This window comes from Eurosta solidaginis, chromosome 5 (genome assembly GCF_040869045.1).
Source record: "Eurosta solidaginis isolate ZX-2024a chromosome 5, ASM4086904v1, whole genome shotgun sequence".
NCBI classification, from domain to species: Eukaryota; Metazoa; Arthropoda; class Insecta; order Diptera; family Tephritidae; genus Eurosta; species Eurosta solidaginis.
In genome coordinates, this window is record NC_090323.1 from 25,436,935 (window position 1) to 25,458,148 (window position 21,214).

The following is a 21,214-nucleotide window of genomic DNA, read 5'->3' on the forward strand; positions in this document are numbered from 1 at the left end:
TAATTCTGGGTCGACATATTGAACAGTATACCCAATCTCCTCCCTTAATTTGGAACGATCAGTACAGACGTGTATAGTATGTTCTGCCATTGCCGCACACTTGCGCCAACCGGCTCTATTGTAGCCTCAAGATTTCTTTCGCAGCTCAGGCATAGGACCAAGTAGTCCATTTGCCCTAATATGAAAGAGCTACACTGCTATGTCTATTCGGCTTTTACTCAAGCCGTCTTAAGGCTATTAACCTTGTTACGGTTGCTAGTGGTGTATATTTGTCCAGTAGGTATGCAGACAGGATATGCAGAATGGCATAATATGCCGTTGCCGGATCAGATTTTAGAGCTCACGTTATGCTATTCTTTGACAACTTGCATACTCTCTAGTTTTTTTTAGTAAGCGTACTTTTTTGTGCGGCTGTTCACCAAACAAGGACCCCATAGTAAAACATAGCTTTGACAATCGTAGTAAATATCCGATGAGAGAGTTGGGGCGATAGCCTCTACTGGGATCCTGTTGCAAACATACATTGCCACGGAGGCGCTCTTCGCTCTGTCTTCCACTTGGTAGTTTCCACGACAACTTACTGTCTTGTATAAGTCCTAGTGCTGTACTTTTGTTGCAAAGTTACCACTCAAAGCTAAGGCTTAGTGCAATAATGTACATTTTTTCTTTGAAAATACTATTAGATCGGGTTTTTTTTTTTTTTTTTGTGGCATTGGCACCTATTCCGACTCCACATTCCCATGCAGGTACATCGGGTAGAGCTTGATTTACCACAGAGCTGATTGTTGGTAGAAATCTGCTTCATATGATGCCAGAATGCCTGAAACGTCATCTGGATACGCCATGAGTTTGATTAGTGCTCTAACAAATAACCCAAGTAATTGGTTAATGGCCAGTATCCACAGCATCGGCGATAATACACCACCCTGCGGTGTTCCTCTCTTTACAGACTTTTTTGCCTCCTCGCATAAACCCTATTGCAGTGTGATCATTTTGCAGCTTAACATGAAGCCGATCCAGTTTGTTAAAGCCGGATGTTCTTAAATTAAGTTCAGACTGTCAATAGGTGCTCGTTTCTAGACATAGTTGAAAGCCCCGGCGAAATGTCCAGAAAAACACATAGGGCATGTTCTCCTCTAGATATTTATGACCAACCTATGCAATGCAGTATCAACTGACATGCCGCGTTTGGTGTAACTATGTTGCGATGAAGAGAATAGTACTTTATTCATTGTTGATTTTTCATATACATCTATTAAGCTCTCTAGGGACAAGGAACAAAAATAAATTAAAAAAAAATAAAAAGTAACCCCTTCATCATAAGCTTTGAACTCAGGAACTTTTCCAACTCTTTTGTACCGGGGACCAGTCCAGTCTAATGCTATTTCGTACAAGAACGAGAAAAGGGATCTTATCCTTTTTTCACAAATATGCGAAACTAAACAATCACAATGAGACATCATGACCTTAGCGGATAATTTTGGGGCGATTCGATTGAATGACAGCTTTCAAGTTTTGCCTGTATTACTACTTGAAGAGAAAATAAGCAAAATAAAGTATATTTTTATAACGGAAAAGTGTTGGTGAAAAAGTAAATAGCAAAGATGCATCAATGAAAAAAAATGTTATATAAAAAATTATTGCATATTTAAAGGCGTTTTGTGCGGTTCATTGGATCTCTGACAATTTGATATCAAGTGATGCGTAAGGCGTACGTTTTCTAAGTATTTCTATTTACACAACTATAAATGCTTGCATGTATTTTTTAATCAAATGTATATGTATGTGTTACAGAAACATATTCGAATTTTTTTTTTATTTGCAGTAAATAATATTTTAGGGTTAACATATGTGTGTATGTAGAAGACAAAAAAAGGTAAAATGCTACAAGATGATTGAACATTACAATGAATATGAAATGTGGGCACACTTAAATTTTAGAGTGTCATTCAAAAGCATAATCATAAGAAGGTTTACGGAACCAAAAGCTTATGTGAAGGCTAATTTATTAAAATGGCAAACGAAATAACACCGCCAAAGAAACTACAAGAGTAAATATTTTTTTTTAAGTTAAAAACACGAAAAGAGAAGTAAAAGTGTCATAACAAATGCTTATTAGACAAAATTTATGTAAATTGGATCGTAAGAAAGTTTTTCATTTAAGACGACTCGCTGCCGTCACATGCTTAAAACTTAGGCCTCGTCAGTAACAGCTGTGCAAAGAAATAGTTGAGCACATTTTGTTTTAGTGTTCTGTGCTCGTAAGGTCAAGCCTCAGCTACTAGGAGTGGCAGAGTTGCCAGATTTCAGCAGCTAGGACCTAGAAAATATCTTATGTTAGCAAAAAAGACGAAGCTATTAATTACATAATTCGTGGAGCCAAATCGTGACATTCGTGATCGTATAACACGTCACGTAACAACATGATTTTCGGATTATGACATACCTGAACGTACTACTTCGATCGTAAATTTGGATCGCAACAAACGTGACGAGGGACTGAACGTACACGTTTCGTTCCACTTCATTCGAACACAAACTGGCGATCGTATACACCCAAATTTCATTGAAAATGGAGAAAATTGTTAAAACAGATGAATAAGTAAAATATAGTAACATATTTCAAACTCTTGTTTTTAACAAAAGTCGAATTCAGACAAGCTTAATCTAAGCCAAGAGGAAATATTGGCGGAATTCATGGCGAGACACCCGCTTTGATATCGGCTTGCTTTAAATTTAACTTCTCCAGAAAGTAACAAACAGCTAGTGAAGTCAAGCGAAATCTTCAAGAAACTGCAATAATTTTTTAATATATAGAAATATTACATAAATGATATGATTGCGCTTTGTTCGATAAGTCCAAAGGGTTACTGCCCTCTCTTAACCGCCTTCGGACTATCTTTTCATCGCCTTCGTTATTAATGGAGCTCAAACAAAACAATAATATTGAACCCATCGCTAAAATTGGACCCATCGCAATTTATTACTTTATTTTTTATATATTTAGCAACCAATTTGGCAGTTTAAAATCTATTATGACCTCCAAGTATAATCCAACCTAATGTGGATCGTAAAATTTATTGTGAGTTGAAATTACATTACGTTCCGTTCGCTATCATATGTTATAATCCCATTTTGTTTATACGTTTGACGTATCACGTAACTTTCTTTCGTATGGCTGCCGAGCCGTGATCGTATGTTACGAGTAGCGCCCTGGTAGCTAATTGGGAGTTTGTTGTTTGGTCGTCAAACAAATGTCGGGACATACATATTCAGCATATGTAAGGTCTTTATAGACCGGCCAGTTCAACCGTATTTCTGCCTATCTTGCTCAGTGTCAATTAGCGTAGTGGCTAAAGTGGCGAAATTGTACCTTAATAAGTATATCAGCCTATACTCAGCTTTTTTAACTGCTGTCGGAAGTTTGTTTAAAAGCTGTGGAAGAAATAGTGTATGTTAATTGCCTTCTTCAGGACTACAAGATAGTAAGCTCAGCAGTTCTAAGGCCACATTTTAAAATATTGTAACGAATTTACTGCAAATCCTCTTATTTGCAACCTTCTGCTATGTTCGAATCACTAAACTGTTGAATAAATAACTCCAATATTGAATAATGCAATAATGGTCTTTATTAGACTACTTGAAAATAACACTTATAATTCGCAACTGAACTGAAACGAAACTGGTTTTCAAAATAATGCTGCTATTGCTCGCTAAACAGCGGCTTAAATCCAACTGATTCCCGCGCCTCTACTGTTGCTGCCTTTTATAGTGCTTGGTTTCCTCGTTGACATTTCTAGGCGGTTCTGTTCTAGAATCTACTAGTTGGTTATCTGCTATAAGTTTCTCAGCTATAACTACAGATGCACAATTTTTATAGCTTCTCTCACATGTGCGTGTATTTGTGAGCGACACTTCCACAATTATAATTGCATATCTCAGATAAGATATCTGCATGTGTTTGTGCGTTGCTTCGCTGCGTGTACGTACATATGTGTAGACATAATGAATGAATTACTGATGTGATTACAGTCACTGCTTAGCACCAGTTTAGAGATGACAGTACCCCTTAGTGTTGCTAATATTCGTATCAATATCACTGAGTGTCGACTATCAACTTCAGTCTCTCCACATTGTGGGAATCAATTTTTCATTCTTAAAAACGTCGGACAGCGGTTGAAAACTTCTGTTAATTATAAAATTTATTGATACAAGTCGCAGACACTATTACATCAAAACTCGAGGTTTCCTTTATCTTTTCTAACTGTTTCTTTTTTTCCTTTTTTTTTTAGAGGGATAATGTTACCCTTTGTAACTTACGGTAGAATGAGCAGAGTTCTGTTTTTGTATTTTATCTCAAAATAGATCTTTGGACAGCATTGTTTTTCTTTGCGAACCAGATAATAAAACCATAACTTTTCGATAACAGATCGTCAACTTTTGATAAGAAACCGTTAACTAATCGGCAACTTTCCGCGAAAAATCGATAAGTTTTCGATAAAAAATCAATAATTTTTCGATAACATGTTGATAACTCTTTAAAATATCTATGAAAGAACTATAACTTTTGGCTCACAAATAGATAATACACCGATAAAACACTGATAAAAAATCGATAACTCGTCGATAAGAAATGGATAACATGCACATAAACCGTCGATACCAAACCGATAATTAATCGCTTAGAGTAAACATTTCGATTTTCTGTACGGACATAGAGTGCTCCAGCGAAACAGCATGGTTGAGAAAAGTCCTAGCAAGGAGAAACATAGTCCAAGGACTAATAAAGAAAGAGAACGGGGAATGGTCACGTAATAGTGAAAAATCCCCTGAGGTGCTTCTCGATACACATTTCCCATCGGGAGTTGGTTTAAAAGAGCCAGTAGACAGCACTCACACTTCGGTCACGGAGCGGGTAGTGCCGGGCTTGGTGACCGATACCAAGATGGAGTGGGCAGTGAAGTCGTTTTCTAAGTTTAAATCGCCGGGCCCAGATGGTATATTCCCGGCCATGCTACAAGTTTCAAGTAGGGCGGTCGTGGAATGGCTTAAAATAATATTCGATGGGTGCATAAGACTGAATCATGTACCGCACTCTTGGAGAACTGCTCGTGTAGCTTTCCTACCAAAGGCAGGGTAGATCGGTGACGTGTATCCCAAAGACTATAAACCCATTAGCTTAACATTATTTCTGCTCAAAATCTTTGAGAGGCTGATAGATGTGTACTGTGGACTCATGACGGGTATTCTGACTGGACATTGCCTTCTGGCCTCACATGCCTTTAAATTAGTCTTGTTCAATGATAGCAGATGTAGGAAGTTCGGGATGGAGGAGGGAACGATCGAACACGTTCCGTGCTCGTGCCATGCGCTTGCCAGGATAAGACTCCAGCTATTAGGAGGAGGTTTTAACTCCTAACCGTTCTTTTCATTTTATTAATTTTAATTTGTTTTCGGTTTTGTACGATTCCTTCTACCGAGTACGATTTGAGGATGTGAATGAGGTGAAGTTACTGTGGAGGTAGCACGTCGACAATATCATATTAAAGGCTACAAGAGCAGGCGCATTGTGGAAAAATTCTGGGGCGGCAGTGCAAAGATCCTTAGATGAATGAACCCATCTTAGTGTTTAGAGCAGTTGTGTGAGCATCAACAGCAACTATTGTATATTGTTTAATACCCCCTATCTGTTCTGTGAAATTTAGGATGAGGAACACATACTGCTCGAATGCAACGCAGTCGCTAGAGGAAGACTAGTGATCCTTGGATCACTAAATTTAGAAAATATGCAAGCGCACTCTCTCTAGCCAAGCACCATCGTGGATTTCCTTATGTTCATGTTTGCTCTCATATTACAAAATGTGTCAATTTCCTTCAGCTTTTACTTTCATTATAAATTCGCCACTTAAACTTATATAATTTCTTCGTAAAATAACATTTTGTCATAAACTAAATTTCCTACTTACGTCAACACATACATCTGCAACTATACACTTAGACAGGCTGCAGCAGCATCCATGCAAAGTGGTCATAAAAGGAATTAGCGGCACAGCAACAACCATAATAGCAACTTACGGTTAATGTGCATGAGAACGCAAACACAAAAAAAAAACAGAAACAATAACAAAAACAGCTGCAACATTTCTATGTATGTACATACATAATTTAAACTAGATTTGCTGCTGTTGTATACTTTGCAAAATGGTGGAAAACTGTGTCAAGGTTGTACGAGCAGCAGATTGCACTGCCCGCGATATGCATATATGTAAACGTAAATACAGTGACGAAAATAGCGTTGAGAACACTTCCATAAAATTTGTAACTGAAATTATGCAAACCAATCTAAACACCTTTTTCAAAAAAATTTTAAAACTTGAAAAAAAATTCGGAAATTCGTATAAATTTTTCGAAAATTGCGAACTTTGCTTGTTGTTTTCTAGATTCTTTAACTCGATTGAAATAGTTAGAAAGCTCTAAGAACAAATTCGAAAATTGGAGAAAAAAATTTCGGAAATATCGAACATATTTTTAAGTGTTTTAAATTGTAACTTAATTTATGCCAACCCAACTCAAAAACGCAGATAAAACAAAAATTCAAAAAAGAACTTTAAAAATTCGAAAAAAAGTTTCGAAAATTTAGAACTTTTTTTTAAGTTTTGTGAATTGTTGCTAAAACTTGAAACTCGATAAAAAAATTCGGAAATTATACACTGTTTAATTCGATTGGAATAGTTGGAAAGCTCTAAGAAAAAAATTCGAAAATTCGAGGAAAAATTTTGAACATGTTTTTTAAGTATTTTGAATGGTAACTTAATCTGTGTTAACCAAACTCAAAAACGCTTTCGAAATAATTCAAAAATTCAAAATGAAATTTGAAAATTCGAAAAAAATATTCGAAAATTTAGAACTTTTTTTTAAATTTTCCGAATTGTTGCTAAAACAATGCAAACCAGTCTCAAAAACGCGCTCGAAAAATTCCAAATTCTGTATAATTATTAGGAATTATGAGAATTCCGGTATTTTTGAATTTTTTCGAACATCGTTTTGAAATAAGTTTGCATAGTGTCAGTTAAAATTCAGAAAACGCGAACGTTCAAAATTTTCGAAACATATTTTTCGAATTTTTTCGAAAATAATTTTGAGTTTGGTTTGCATAGTTTCAGCCATAAATTTGAAAATCCAAATATTCAAGAAATTTTCGAAATTTATTTCGCAGTATTTTTCGAGTATTCGAATTTTTTGGAACCGTTTTTGAAAAATACTTGCACCGTTTTATTTAGAAAATTCAAACTTTTTTCATAAATTATTGAAAATAAAAAAACATTTATAAGCGAAATTTAATAAAAACTACCACTGCTATTTTCGTGCTCGCTGCTGTATAAATGTACTGCACATATACGCTATTATACCAAAATTGCATTTAAAGCAATATTTTGTTATGTACATTTTTGAGCATGACAGGTAACACAAACACATAGCCATATGCATACTGGCACACACTTGAAAATACAGGCATACTAAATTAGCGCTGTCGAGTGTGTGTGGTTGTGTTTACTTCCTTTGTGTGCCACTTCGCTTATTAAATTTGAAATAGAAAGCTTGTAGTGTTTTTTAATTTATCTTTTGAAGTACCCAAAGCGATGCAGTTAAGATTAAATGACGTTAATGAATTATGTTTTCAGCTAAAATTATATTTGGTGAATATGCTTTCAGATAATTGAACAATGTGTCATTTTATCTTAAATCTTTGCGTAAGGTTCGAAATTATTGTTGTTGGCGATTCCATTGTCGAGTTGTGAGATATACAAATAAGAAACGAATGAAGAAGAGAGGAGATCAGAAGCGCTTTCGAAGGTAGCTTAAACCTAACGTGCCCATACCGAAACTGAAATCGGAGCCTGAGCTCCAACCAAATCAAAAAAGAAGCCAGAAACAAGAGTCCGAAGGGTATTATAAATCCATAAGAAATTCAAAGTGCAAATCAAAAATAAAACCGAAATCAAAATTTTACCAGTAGGAAGAAAGGAAGTCTAAAATCTAAGCTGGTATTCAGAGTAGAGTTGCCTGATACTTCAACGAGTTTTAAACCTAAACAGTAACCAGAATTAAAATCTGCGACGAAAACCAAAGCTGGAACCCGGAATAAGAATGAAAGCGGAACTGAAATCGGAATGAAAAGCAAAAGGAAATGGAACTTAGAATTGGTATCAGCTCCAGACTTAAACGGTAGCCAAAAGAGGAACTAGAACTGGCAAGCAGAAACGGGAACCGAATGTGAAATTTTAACCGGAGGTGAAAACAATATAATAGCCCCTATCGGAAACAACGTAGGAACCGAAATGAAGTAGCAGTCGGAATCTAAAAATAAACCGAATTAGTAAACTAGAAATGAAATTGAGATCAGACTTTAAGAGGAGGAAATAGCCGATTACGGAATCGCAACAATACGTGGGACCGGAAGCGAAATTGAAATCAGTATCAAACCGAAGCTTGAAATGGAACTACAAGTGAAATCAGAGAGAGAAAGGGAAAAAGAACTGTTAACGGAATAAAATCTATGACTGAAACTGAACCTGTAGATGGAAGTGGAACGAGAATCGAAACTGCAAATGGAAATGAATGTATATAAAAAGGAGGCAATTGGCCAACCTATGTCAAATTGATAAATACTGCGACTCTACAATTATATGCCTAAAGAAAATATAATCGAGAAAAAGTATTTCTGACTCTTCTCTTTTAACGGTTGCCCATATCTCTAGAGAAGTCTTTTTTCATGATGGGCTTACTAGCTGTGCAATGCCTTTTGGCGTCACACGCTCATAAGTTAGGCCTCGTCAGTAACAGTAGATGTAGGACGTGTAAGCTGCAGGAAGAAAGGGTTGAGCGCTTTCTGTGTTCATGTCCTGTACTCGCGAGGTCAAGAAGCCAGCTTTCAGGGGCGGCAAAGTTGCCAAATCTCGAAGCAGCAATTCAGTTAGGTCATAGAAAGCTGCTAGTATTCGCCAAGAGGAGAGAGTTATTGTATAACATAAGTCTACGTACCCAGTTGGAGTTATTTCTTTTGGTTAAACAAATTTTACTAACACTATGAACACATTGAGCCTACGTTAGGTCTTTACTGGCGTGTCAGTTCAAACTACGCTCCTCTATTAAGTTTTGCATTGTGCTAAGGAATATGATTTCATACCGCGATTTAAGTCATCGCATGTAGGAGCTAATATTAATCAGAGCCAGGCATCTTCAATTTTTTAAAACCTCATAACTGCAATAATTTTTTAACCAACTTTTTTCCAAATTTTACTTCAAAACCCTTTCTTTCATTTTTATATTATTATTGCAGATCTCCCATCGTCATCATCAACGCTACATTCCACATATCACAGCCGTAGACACAATAAAAATTGTACAAACGATGAGACAATAGTGATGGAGCCTGGTTGCGAAATCACAAATAAACGCTGCCAATGCTGGCCAACGTTACAACTGTGTCATACAAAAGTCATTGATGATACAAACGCATTGGCGACGACAGACATACGATGGCACTTCAAAACATTAGAGGTGAGTGGACCAAACATTTTTTTATATTAACAAAAAAAAAAAAAAAAACCAGCAGGATTGAAAAGTACTTGTGTAAGCTCTATATTTAATGCATTAATAGAATAGAAATAAGAAAGAATAGTATCAAGTATTATAAACAAAAGTACCTTACATTTTCACTAGACCTCCTTTCAAAAGTTACGTATACGACATGTCATACACATAATTTCATTACTTCATCAACAACGGTAAGCTCCAACGAATTTTTTCAAAGCCAGAAAACACGCAATATCATTAACAAAACCGCTGTCAAGAGCACCCCTCACATTTTGCTGCAGAAAAACGAAATGGAATCCAATCTAAAATCTACATCACACATGTCACATTCCTAACCCACGAAACCACCGCATCAATAGCACGCACACCTAAATCTTTCAAAATTTTGTACAATTCCATGCTTTATGCTTACTCTCAATATAACGAAAATGGCATTTTCATTTGTGGATTTTCAAAAAGCTGATTTCAAGTACAAAGCTACCATGATTTAAGTATCAATGTGTGGGTGTGTGTATGCGTGTTCATTAAATTATAAATGCAGTAACGTAGAGATTGTTGTTATATAAGAGCAACAACCTTAGCCACATTACTTATATACATTCGTTCATACAAACACACGCATATTAATATTGACAGGATCATGCCACTAAATCACATCGATGAATAGGAAGGTTGTCAATTTACATTTCTATGTGTAGTGTATTCGTTTTTGTATGTACTACTTTTTATTAAAGCATTGTAAAAAGATTTGTACATCTACGTTTGCTTAGAATGAGTAAAATCAGCTGCTATGCTACAAGCAGTTTAATCAGAACTCGTTTTATGTGGTCTCTGGTTTTGTCTTGAATTATATAGCTGACTTCGATTGCGTCATGTTTTCATTGTACTTGTTATATTTTGTAGTAATTGTGCTTTTCTGTGAATACTGGAGATCAATGAGGGTATACACTGCGTATGATAAACTGTCGTAGAGAGGACTATTTTTGCTCAAAATGCTTGTAAGGAAATTTTAAGTAAATATAGATTGATTAGAAGAGATTAGATAAAAGTAGTATTGGATTCAATTACAGCAGATTATATTAGGCCAAATCAGATTGAATAAAGATAATATGATGTGCTTAGTTAGGCTAAAATGACTAGATTAGATTGCAACAGATTATTATGTAAAATTTTAATAGATTAGAAAGATTAAAAGAGGTTCGACTGGATTACTTTAGTCAAAATTTGATTGACTAGAAAAGACTTGTAGCAGAGGACTTTTTTTGCTCAAAAATGCTTGTAAGGAAATTTTAAGTAAAATTAGATTGATTAGAAGAGATTAGATAAAAGTAGTATTGGATTCAATTAGGGCAGATTATATTAGGCCAAATCAGATTATTATGAAAATTTGGATAGATTAGAAAGATTAAAGGAGGTTGGACTGGATTACTTTAGTTGATTGATTGACTAGAAAAGACTACACTGCGTATGATAAACTTTTGTAGAAATATAATGACTTGTAGCAGAGGACTTTTTTTTGCTGAAAATGTTTGCAAGGTATTTTAAATAAAATTAGATTGATTAGAAGAGATTAGATAAAAATAGTTAAGACTTGACTATATTGGATTGAATTACAGCAGATTCAATTAGGCGAAATCAGATTGAATAAAGATAATATGATGTACTTAGTTTGGCTAAAATGACTAGATTAGAATGCAACAGATTATTAAGTTAAACTTGAATAAATTATAAAGATTGAAATAGGTTTGACTAGATTACTTTAGTCAAAATTGGTTTATACAAAATCAGATTAAGCATAGTTAATAAGATATGATTAGTTTCGATTGGAATAACTAGATCTAAGATAATTATTATTAGATTAGATCAGGTCAGATTAGTTTAGATTAGATTACATTAGAAAACATGAGATAAGATTAGATATAATTAGATTAGATTACATAGATTGATTATATAAAATAGACAAGAGAACAGATTCAAGTAGTTCAAAATATGCGGGATTTGAATGGATCATAAAAATTGTCTTTTGGACTGGCATTTGGTCTAAAAATATTTAATATCAGACTTAAGCTTGCAGGAATTAATAAAATGGAACATAACGCCTACTGGAAAAGAATATAGACCCAAAGGTCCTCGGAGAGTGACCTGAACCCTATTAACTAACCAAATTGAAACTAATATTGTAGATTATAAAAACTAGATCAAACCTATTTAAAGCAGATTAAAGTTCATACGATTTGAATACGTGAAACAAGTACTATTATAAGTTAACTTCTTAATCTAAAATTATAATTGTAAAAATTTCAAAATCTTTAATGCATATATGTATAAGTGGCCGACGAGTGCGGACGTTCCAATTTTTCGTTCCGGTAAAAGTAATATTTTTGTGGTTTTTTAGCGAAATTAAATTGCACAGCAATATTGTTGGTTTCGTCGTAACGCCGTGCATCTGGTTTTATTGGTTAAATTGTTTTAAGCAGACAAATCTGTGCAATAATCAAAAGCGCGTCATACGCTCGTAATAAATTAAATTTTTTCTTCTTTCTACACAAAAACTTGCGAGAAATGGCTACGCCCGCTGCCCCTCCATCACTCAAACGGCGTTCTAGCAGAGGCTCGCCCATAGCTAAAGAAGTGAAGTTGGACGAGAATTCAATTTTAAAAACTGTGCTTGATGCTCTTCGTGACTTGGAGACAAAAAGGAAACAACAATCAGACAAGATGCAATCTCTATTTGATGACTTGTCTGGCAAGATAACAGCACTTGAAAATGAGTTAATAAAGCAAATCGATGACGAAGTGGGTGCTCTTAAAACCAAAGCTGCCGAAGCAGAGGCGCGTATAAATAGCCTCGAAGTTGTTGTTAGTGAATACAAGAGTGAATTGAGTAACATTCAGAATCAATTAAAGAGTGTGCAATGCGAGAAAGCGACTCCAGAATTTACTGCTGATGCTGTCATATTTGGCGTGCCTTGTGTACAGGGAGAAAATTAAAAAAGTATGTACAACCATGTGTGTATGTCGATCGACTTCTTATCCCCGCAAGTAAGAGATATTTTTTGAACTACACGCCCACTGAACAAAGCTGTCAGCGCCGTAATCATTAAATTTCACAATCCCTATGATCGGAATCGGACTTTGCGTGCTTTCAGCGAACATCGCAAAAAAACAAAGGCAGATGTTTCTCTTAATGATATTGGTTTTGCGGGCAGTTTCAGAATTTATGAGAGCGTATCTCAAGGTACAAGAAAACTTCCTCATGAAGCAATTAAGCTTAGGTGTATTGGCAAAATTGCATCTGCATTTACTCTTCGGGGAGAAGTGTACATACGAGCTACCAAAGACTCCGTTGCAGAGAAGATCTTCACCTTTGACGATATGAAGCAGTACCGCTGACTACAAGTTGCGATAGCTTATTGCTATTTAATATTATATTTCTATTTATATTATTATACGTATATAACCTCATACATACATATAACACCAACACCTTATGTTAAAATGGTCCGCTTAAATCTCTTCAAACTCTTTTACTTATGTTTCTCTTCTTTGAATACTTTCGCTGCTGTAACTTTGTGTATTTGTCTTATGGTTGCTTTTGTTTGCATACATTATGGTGACCCTTAGCATCAATTTGAGTGGTGCGGGCGATAATAGTCTTGCTGTGATAAATGTTTTATGTCAGGAATGGTTTTAATATTGTACATTTTAACGCCAGAAGCTTGAATGCTGTGAAGATAGATTTTGTAAGGTATGTGTTTGAAAACTCGAATGTTGACGTTATTTTTGTTTCAGAGACTTGGTTTGCTGAAGATCTTGATGACAGGCACTTCAGTATAAGCAACTGTAATCTGGTTCGTAATGACTGAGTGGATAAAAAGGGTGGAGGCGTTGTAATTTATTGTAAAAAATGTATAAATATGAAGCCTTTTTGCAAGTCGGTGAGCCCCGGTACAGAGTATTTGTTTCTTGAGTTACGTGATGCTTCTACAAAGGTCCTTGTGTCATGCGTTTACAGTCCCCATAAAACTAATAGTCATGACTTGTTACTTTCTTCTCTGTCCTCGTACATCGTAGCTTATGATAGTATAATTGTTTGTGGCGACTTTAATGTTAATATCTTCGTTCGTGACTAGTATAGTTCCAGTCTATTGAATAACTTCTGTGGTACTGGTCTTAGTGTTGTAAATCGGGATATTCCTACATCGTTTTCTTGACACGATGCTTTGTACTCCGATTTTTCCCATGTTGATTTCAGTGAATGTTGGCGCCTCGTTACTGCCAATGAAAAACTTGAGTTTCTTAATAATAAGATTCTAGATGCCTATAACAAGCATGTCCCCACTCGGTATATCAACCCTACAAATAGTTCGTGTCCCTGGTATAACGGCCAAGTTATTTCTGCAATTAAAGCGCGCAATAATGTATACAAATCATCGAGGAGGATTAAAACTGACGTAGCATGGCAGGCCTACAGAATTGCTAGCAACACTGCTACTAGGATTATAAGAAACCAAAAATGTAAGCTCTTCACCTCAAGGCTAAATCCCTCATTACTTCCTAAATCTCTTTGGCGTAATTTAAAGAGTCTTCGAATGTATGGAAATAAAAGGCAAGATTGTACTTTGAATGCAGATACCCTTTATCATGCGTTTGTGAATAGTTCAGTGGTTGGTGTTGATTTTGGTAATTTTGTTCCAAATGGTCCTGTATGTTTCTCTGGAAGTCCATTCGAATTCTCTGCGGTTACTGAATGTAGTAAGAAGTATTTTTAAAATAAATTCCAACGCAACTGGAATTGATGGTGTACCAATTAAATTTATAAAAATTATTTTACAATTTGTGTTGAGTACCCTTACCCACATTCTTAACCACTTCGTTACGACATCTTGCTTTCCTGAGTCGTGGAAGTGTGCCATAGTTAAGCATGTTCCTAAAAAACGGTCTGCGAGCTCAGTCACTGATTGTCGACCCATAAGCATACTGCCAGTTGTAAGGTCATCCTAAGTATACGAGCAATATAATATAAAGGCAACCTAATTTATGGTCAATATAATACAACGGTTAGGCTGACCCTACCTTAGTAATTAATCCTACGAAATACATCATCTCTGCACATGAACGGAATAATAATCAATTGGCAACCCTTACTCAATGTCAGCGACAAAAGAGCAGTTTAGATTTGAACAACGCGCCGTGAACAACGTCGGTTCGGCAACGGGCAGAGAAATCATTCTAATACTCATTTTACTTTCAATAAATAAAACCATTTAATTAATTTCATTTAAACACACATATTTTCCTATATTTAACTTTAAACTTTAATAAACATGAATTGTTAGTTATAATGTGCTAATGTGCATAAATCGGCAGCGTTTTTATTTAATCGGAATCCAGAAAATCCTGACAACCCGAAAGAGCTTGAATAAAGACTCTTTCAGTTCAGAAGTGAGATGCTCCGCATAGCCTCACAGTGACAGTGTGAATTATATTGAAATATAATAGAACAAAAATATGTGTGTGTGTAAAACAACGAATTCTTGAGAAGATTCGTTCGTTTCAGGAAGATTGCATCAGAATACATGCAACATTCTGACAAGTGTAGACATGTTCAAAGTCTGTACATAAGACTCAAACCGAAAGTTGATGTACATACATATGTTTTGTTGTTGTGTTTGCCTACGAGCGTACGAATGGACGAGCGTCGGTAAAGCGTTATCGATAAAGCAGTATCAACGGAAAGTATTTGAATTGCATACGATATTGTCATGTTTTTGTGTGTTCAGAAAGCGTTGCTATAAATCGTAAGTTGCAAGCAAAGAAACAACGAAAATCCGTTTGTGTTCAAATTGCATGTTGTAATTGTTGTTGTGTTGCCTGTCGCGCGTACGAATGGACGATCGGTCGGTGATACATACAAAGTAAGACAGAGCAAGTGAATTTCGGTGGTTGATTTCAAATTGCGTGTTATAGTTGTTGCCCAAAATTTGTTGCCTATCGCGCGTACGAATGGACGAGCGGTTTGCGGGGGAAAAAAGGCAAAAGCAAGAAAGCAGAAATTGTGAATTATATGCGTACGAATATAACTGTGGCAAAGTATAGTTATCGGGCGTACGAATGTACGAACGGTTGATGAACATAGAAAATAGAAATCAGAACTTTGTATTTGAAGTAATAAATACAAGATTTTTTTTATTAACTCTGCGGTCTGCGTGTAGAGCGTGCGAGTGAACGAGTAAAGAATACGACAATGGTCGTTAATGTTATTGTTGTAATAATTTCAAAGTGTCGATCTCGCTTACACGACCATTCGTGTATATGAAAATATAAATAGACAAAAGAGACAACGTGTCATAAAACTCAAACGAAAGGAAGAGTGAAGCAAAACAAATAAGTAAACAAATTCTAATTAGAATACTCGTTTTAAAAGAAGTAAACAAAATAGCAAAATGAAAATAAAAGTGTCAACGTTGAAAGTAGACGAGCTGAAAGAGCAGCTGCGTAATAATGATCTTTCAACTACGGGAACAAAAGCTGAATTAGTGTTACGATTGTGTGATTTCTTAGGTAGTGATGAAATCCAAATCGAGAATTCTGAATTAAATTTACAAACGCAAGTAAATGATTTAAGAGCAATGATGGAAATTATGATGACAAAAATACAAAGTTTGGTTCCAAGTCAACATACAAATGCACAAGCAGTGAATGGTAGTGGCTCTAGTGTAAATGAAGAGCGTATAGTTGTGTCACCCCAAAGTTCAATAAGAGTGGTGGGCAGAAATGCCAGTGTAAAAGAAATTGCTGAGACAATACCAGAATTTAACCCAACGAACGAAAGCTCTCTAACAGTGACACAATTTGTTAATAGGGTGGACAGTGCAATAAGTGCATACGAATGGGATGAGAAATGTTTACTTTTGGCAGTGTACAGTAAATTAAAAGGTGCTGCACGAATGTGGTTAGATGCTGCACCAACATTTTATTCCAATTGGCCTGATTTGGCATGTGCGTTAAAAAGTGAATTTAGTTTTGAATTGAATGACGCACAAATTCATTATAAAATGGCAAGTGCAACGCGAATGCAAAACGAAAAAGTTAATGAATATTGTTTTCGAATGAGCGGACTAGGCCGACGGTATGGCTTGACTGAAAGTACAATTATAAAATACATTCGCGACGGTTTAAAGCATCGTGAGTTGCAAATAGCAATAGCTCCAATTAAGTTTAATTCTCTGAAAGATATGCGCGAAACAATTGAAGATTATATACAAAATATGTCGGTAACAAAACAGTTTAAAAACGAGTACATAAACAATCGCAATAAAGAAAGTGCTAAAGATATCAATCGAAGCGCGGTCGAAACGAAAAGCGTAACATGTTACAATTGCAAAGAAGGTGGACATATCGCGCGAAATTGTCCGAAATCGAAACAGAATCGTAAATGTAAAGACTGTAATAAACTTCATCCAAATAATGAAGCAGAAAATTGCGGGAAAAAAGCAGTTGTTGTCAAGCGTTCTCAGTTACAAGAATCAACAAATTTTTGTCAAAAACCAGTCATTGTAAATGGTAAGTCATTATTAGCTTTCGTAGACACTGGAAGTGAATGTAGTATGATCCAGCGATCAGCTGTAGAAAAGTTGAACATCCAAATATATCCATGCGCTGCAGAAATAGTAGGTATATGCGGTGGAAAACGTACATTAAAGAATAAGGTCAACGTATGCATGACAGTTGATGAGATAAATTTAAAAGTCAATTTATTTGTGGTCGATGACGATATTTTAACGACGGACGTACTTTTGGGCCAAGATATTTTTAGAAATGACGGCATGGTAGCAGAAATAAAAGCGGACAACTTTACATTTTCTACACAGGTGAAAAAGGTAGTCGTGGAAAATCCAGTAACGAGTTTTAGTAACATTAATTGTACTATAGACGACGAGAATTCAAATTTGCAAGCGTTATTGGAAGATAATAGGGACGTTTTTGCAAAAAAGCTTTGTGACATTGGCTTAACTAATGCGACGAAAATGAGAATTGAACTGACAACGAATACACCGATTGCTCAAAAACCATACAGGGTTCCTGAGCCAAAAAAGCATCTTGTAACAGAAATGATTAATGAGCTTTTGTCATGCGACATAATTAGCCCATCGAAATCAGAATACGCAAGTTCAATTATTTTGGTTAAGAAGAAAAACGGCGGTGAACGCCTCTGCGTTGACTACAGGCGACTAAACCAGTTTACAACAAAAGAAATTTATCCTACACCAAACATAGAAGAAAGGCTGAGCGAAGCCTTGAGATACAAATATTTTTCAGTCTTAGATTTAAATAGTGGTTACTATCAGGTACCAATCGAAGAAGAGTGTCGAAAATACACTGCGTTCATAACAACAGACGGTTTATTTGAATTTAAGCGAATGCCATTCGGGCTTAGAAATGCGCCGGCGGTATTCCAGCGTTTAATGCAAAACATTAAAGATAGGACTCAACCTGGTGACATGATTCACTATATGGATGATATATTGGTTGGTAGTAACAATATATCCGAGATGTACGAAAAGTTGACTAGAGTATTTGAAGCTTTACGCCAACTTAATCTTATTTTAAATATCAACAAATGCGAATTTATGAAGCAGACAATAGAATTTTTAGGACATGAACTTCACCCCGGTGGTGTAAGTCCAGGCAATATAAAGACGGCGGCTGTAAATAATTTTTCAGTGCCAAAATCCGTAACCGATATAAGACGTTTTCTAGGTCTTAGCGGATATTTTAGACGCTTCGTGCCAAGGTACTCGATTATAAGCGAGCCATTGCGTGAATTATTACGCAAAGATCAACAGTTTAAATGGACTGATAGGCAAGAGAAAGCATTTTTGATGTTGAAGACAGCGCTAACATCGAAGCCGGTGATGGCAGGTTATCGCGTTGAAGCAGATCATCAAATACATACTGATGCCAGTTCTGTTGGCATTGCAGGTGTGCTCTTACAGCGGGAAGGCAGTGACTGGAAACCAGTTGCGTATTATAGCAGATCCACAACAGATAGCGAACGTAATTTTCACAGCTATGAACTCGAAGTTTTAGCAGTGGTTAGTAGTCTAGAGCGTTTTAGATATTACGTACAAGGTAAAGAAATTGTAGTGGTGACGGATTGTAATGCAGTTACTACAGCAATGCAGAAGCGTGAGTTGATACCAAGAATTGCACGTTGGTGGCTACGTATCCAGGACTTTATTGTTAAGTTAGAACATCGACCAGGCAAAAGGATGGAACATGTTGATTTCCTAAGCAGAACACCAAACGAAAAAAGCATAGATATAGATACAGCATCCTTAAAAATTTCAAAAACAACAATAGAAATGGGAGATTGGATGTACAGTATGCAACAGCAAGACAATAATATTCGTTCTATTATTAAGAAATTAGAAAGCGGTGACAAAATTACAAATGAAGAATACAAGCTCGAAAATGGGCGGGTTTACCGAAAACAGAAAGGTGATAAATTATGGTTAGTACCAAAATCAATGCGTTACAAAATTATAGCTAGCGTACATGAGAAAGTTAAACACCTCAGCATGGAGAAAACTTTAGAAGAAACGCAGAAATACTTTTGGTTTCCACGTATGCGAAATTTCATAAAATCTTTTATACAATCATGCTTCGAGTGTGCGTACAATAAGCAGCGGGGTGGTAAAACAGAAGGGGCGTACCATTACGATGAAGTCGATCCTGTACCGTTTAAAACGATACATATTGATCATCTTGGACCTTTTCCCCGTAGTAAAAAGGGAAACGAACATATTATAGTTTTAGTGGATTCATTTACAAAATATACGGTAGTACGAGCAGTTAAGAGTACTGCAACCCGACATGTATTGACACTATTGAATGAGGTGAGCAGTTATTTTGGAGTGCCTACACGTATCGTAACAGATCGAGGGACAGCATTCACATCAAATGACTTTAAGAATCATTGTAACAATCACGACATCAAGCAGATTTTAAACGCAGTTCGAACTCCACGGGCAAATGGACATGCCGAGCGTACAAATCGAACTATTATGGGTATGTTACTTCCATCAACTGAAAACGACAAAAACTGGGATGAACAAATTCAAAGTATACAGTGGGCTATTAACACGATGAAGAATAAAACAACACAGCGAACACCCCAAGAACTTTTATTCAGTTATAAACCTAGAGATATTTTACAAAACAAATTGATATTAGCATTACATGAAGATAAAACTATTAACAACGACGAGATGAAAGAGATACAAACAGATGCCGTGCATCGAATAAATCAGCAAAGAGGGAAAGCAAAATCTAAATTCGACGAAAGACATCGTAAACCAACACAGTACAACGTCGGCGATCTTGTTCTCGCCGAAAATGAACAGGTGAGCACAGGTGGTTCTCGCAAATTGGAGCCACTGTACAAAGGGCCGTTTTTGATAACAAAGGTTATAGGTAAAGACCGGTATCTCATTGAAGACATACCTGGATCGAAACGTAAGCAGCGACATTATACTTCAATTTTTGCATCAGATAAGTTGAAGCCATGGTGTAGTTTACCCAATTTTGATGGTTTTGACGACGATGACGACGGAGCCGAGGGCGACTCCAGTAATCAGGATTGGCCGAATGTAAGGTCATCCTAAGTATACGAGCAATATAATATAAAGGCAACCTAATTTATGGTCAATATAATACAACGGTTAGGCTGACCCTACCTTAGTAATTAATCCTACGAAATACATCATCTCTGCACATGAACGGAATAATAATCAATTGGCAACCCTTACTCAATGTCAGCGACAAAAGAGCAGTTTAGATTTGAACAACGCGCCGTGAACAACGTCGGTTCGGCAACGGGCAGAGAAATCATTCTAATACTCATTTTACTTTCAATAAATAAAACCATTTAATTAATTTCATTTAAACACACATATTTTCCTATATTTAACTTTAAACTTTAATAAACATGAATTGTTAGTTATAATGTGCTAATGTGCATAAATCGGCAGCGTTTTTATTTAATCGGAATCCAGAAAATCCTGACAACCCGAAAGAGCTTGAATAAAGACTCTTTCACAGTATTATCTAAAGTTTTTGAAAGGCTGCTAGCAGATCAAATCAACTCATATATTTTGAGGCATAATCTACTTTCGCCGTACCAGTCGGGTTTTAGAGCTAATCACAGCTGTGCAACTGCATTACTAAAAGTAATCGATGTTATCCGAATACCCTTCGATAATAACCAGCTCACCCTGCTCTGCTTACTAGACTTTTCAAAAGCTTTCGACTTTGTCGACCGCGAGTAGCTCTGTTATAAACTACAGATATACTTCGGATTTACTAAAATCGCCTTGATGCTAATGGAAAGCTTTTAACTGGAAGAGTTCAACTTTTCAACACAGGAAGTGAAGTGTCGGGCATGAAAAACTGTATCCAAGGTGTTCCGCAGGGCTCCATCCTTGCGCCCTTATTATTTAGTATTTTTATAAACGACATTTTTTCAGTGTGTAAGCACATGAGAATGCATGCGTATGCAGATGATATACAAATGTATTTATCTGGTAGTTTCTCGAACCTAAGCACTCTTTGT

General features: G+C 36.0%; 1 protein-coding gene across 1 annotated transcript in view; it reads left to right on the forward strand.

Moving 5' to 3' along the window:
• Positions 1 to 21,214, forward strand: part of cmpy (crimpy) — a 151,625-nt gene that overhangs the window by 63,880 nt on the left and 66,531 nt on the right. The window contains exon 5 of the mRNA XM_067791520.1: positions 9,341 to 9,561. Within this exon, the coding sequence (XP_067647621.1) occupies positions 9,341 to 9,561 (221 nt within the window). The remainder of the gene's footprint in view (positions 1 to 9,340; positions 9,562 to 21,214) is intronic.